At 38.3% G+C, this 1,933-nt stretch overlaps 1 protein-coding gene across 1 annotated transcript; it reads right to left on the bottom strand.

Annotated features, from left to right (window-relative positions):
- Positions 1-613: 613 nt before the first annotated feature.
- LOC112913289 (olfactory receptor-like protein OLF4) lies at positions 614-1,594 on the bottom strand. The gene has a single exon (XM_025989874.2). The coding sequence runs from the start codon at positions 1,592-1,594 to the stop codon at positions 614-616; it is 981 nt and encodes a 326-aa protein (XP_025845659.2).
- Positions 1,595-1,933: the final 339 nt, after the last annotated feature.

Raw genomic sequence — 1,933 nt, forward strand, 5'->3', positions numbered from 1 at the left:
CAAATTTCTCTTTCTGTAGATTATACTTGGAAGGTGTTTTTCAAAAGCAGTTCTTGCCTTACTGTTTAGTGCCAGGGATACTGTGGATGCTGAACTGATAAGAGAATGGGATCCTAATAAGGACCATAAACCTCATGACTAGCTACAAACAAACTAGTGGATTAAAGTCTATATTATCAAGAAGAGCATTTAAGGTAGTAGTGTAGAAAGGAACGAACGGCATATTCAGAATGATAAAGTGTGATCTCAAAATTTCCTCTACAATAAAATTATAGAAATGGTCTGAGTTGTGAAATGTACTTTATTTTATTAAACTAGGACAATTCATCAGTACATGAGGCAAATTTATATCTCCAATTCTTTCTGATTGAAGGTTGGTACTCACTTTGGAAATTAAGAAAACAAAAGGGAAATTGCTCATTACCAGTAGGACCAGAAAGTTCAACAAAGTAATTTAATTATATCTAATAAAGCAGTTGAAATTTAGAAACATTGAAACTCCAGGATATAAATAGAGGGATTAAGTTCTTTCATGATTTGATTACAGAATCACAATTTCTAGCTATTAGGTATTAAGCCTGCAATCATAGACACTTGTTGAAAAATGGTTCTTTTATGGCTTCCCTCTGAAAAATACATTTAGAGCTCCTTTTATGTCTTTGTTCCTGAGGCTGTAGATGAAGGGGTTCAGCATGGGGGTGACCACTGTGTACATCACTGAGGCCACTGAACTTGTGTGGGTGCTCTGGGGAGCAGCAGAGCTAAGGTACACTCCTAGGCTTGTACAATAAAATAAGGAGACAACCGAGAGGTGAGAAGCACAGGTGGAAAATGCTTTATACTTGCTGTGAGCTGATGAGATCCCACGTATAGAAGAAACTATCTTGAAATAAGAGTAAAGGACTCCAACCAGGGGAGCAACCCCCAGCAATATAGCTGCAAAATACAACACCATATTATTAAGAAAGGTGTCAGAACAGGCAAGTTGGATCATCTGATTGAGTTCACAGAAAAAGTGGGGGATTTGGAAGTGTGTACAGAAGGACAGCTGCAACACCATTAAGGTTTGTAACAAAGAATGCAAGGCACTCATGATCCAGGACACCAGTAGTAGTAGTGAACAGAGTTGAGGGTTCATGATGATCATGTAGTGCAGGGGGTAGCAGATGGCCATGTAGCGATCATAGGCCATCACAGTCAGGAGAAAATTGTCTATACCTGCAAAAAGTATGAAAAAGTACATCTGTATGATGCAGCTTTCATAAGTTATGACTTTTCTTTGTGTTTGTATATTTACCAGCATCTTTGGGATGGTGGTACAGGTGAAACAGATGTCTACAAAGGACAGATTGGCAAGGAAGAAGTACATGGGGGTGTGGAGGTGAGAGTCAGAGCTGACAGCCAGGATGAGGAGCAGGTTCCCAAGTATGGTGACCAGGTACATGGACAGGAACAGCCCAAAGAGGAAGGGCTGCAATTTTGGTTCCTCTGAAAATCCCAGAAGGAGAAATTCTGGAATTCGTGTATCATTCTCTAGTTCCATGTAGTGGACAGGACTACCAAAATAAGAGAAAAACATGACACAATCATGCATTACTAACCTGGAAGATACATTATTGTTTATATTTTGCATCAAGAAGTTAATTTTTATGTTTGTTTATAGAACGTGATAAAAGCACTAAGTACCAGGAATAGAAGGAAACAGTCTCAACATAAAGCCATTTATGAAAAACCCACAGCAAGCATGATACTTAATAGAGAGGGTGAACATTTTTCTTGTACAACCAGGAACACAAAATGAATGCCTGATTTCACAACTTCTACTCAACATAACACTGGAAGTTCTAGCCAGAACAATTAGAGAAAGTAAAAGAAATAAAAGGCAACAAAACTGGAAAGGAAGAAATGAATTATGTATGCAGACTGTGTGATA

The sequence above is a fragment of the Vulpes vulpes genome, chromosome 9 (assembly GCF_048418805.1).
Source record: "Vulpes vulpes isolate BD-2025 chromosome 9, VulVul3, whole genome shotgun sequence".
In the NCBI taxonomy this organism is placed as follows: domain Eukaryota; kingdom Metazoa; phylum Chordata; class Mammalia; order Carnivora; family Canidae; genus Vulpes; species Vulpes vulpes.

Coding starts and splice junctions, on each gene's coding strand:
- LOC112913289 (XM_025989874.2), bottom strand. CDS start 1,594: ATGCATGATTGTGTCATGTTTTTCTCTTATTTTGGTAGTCCTGTCCAC.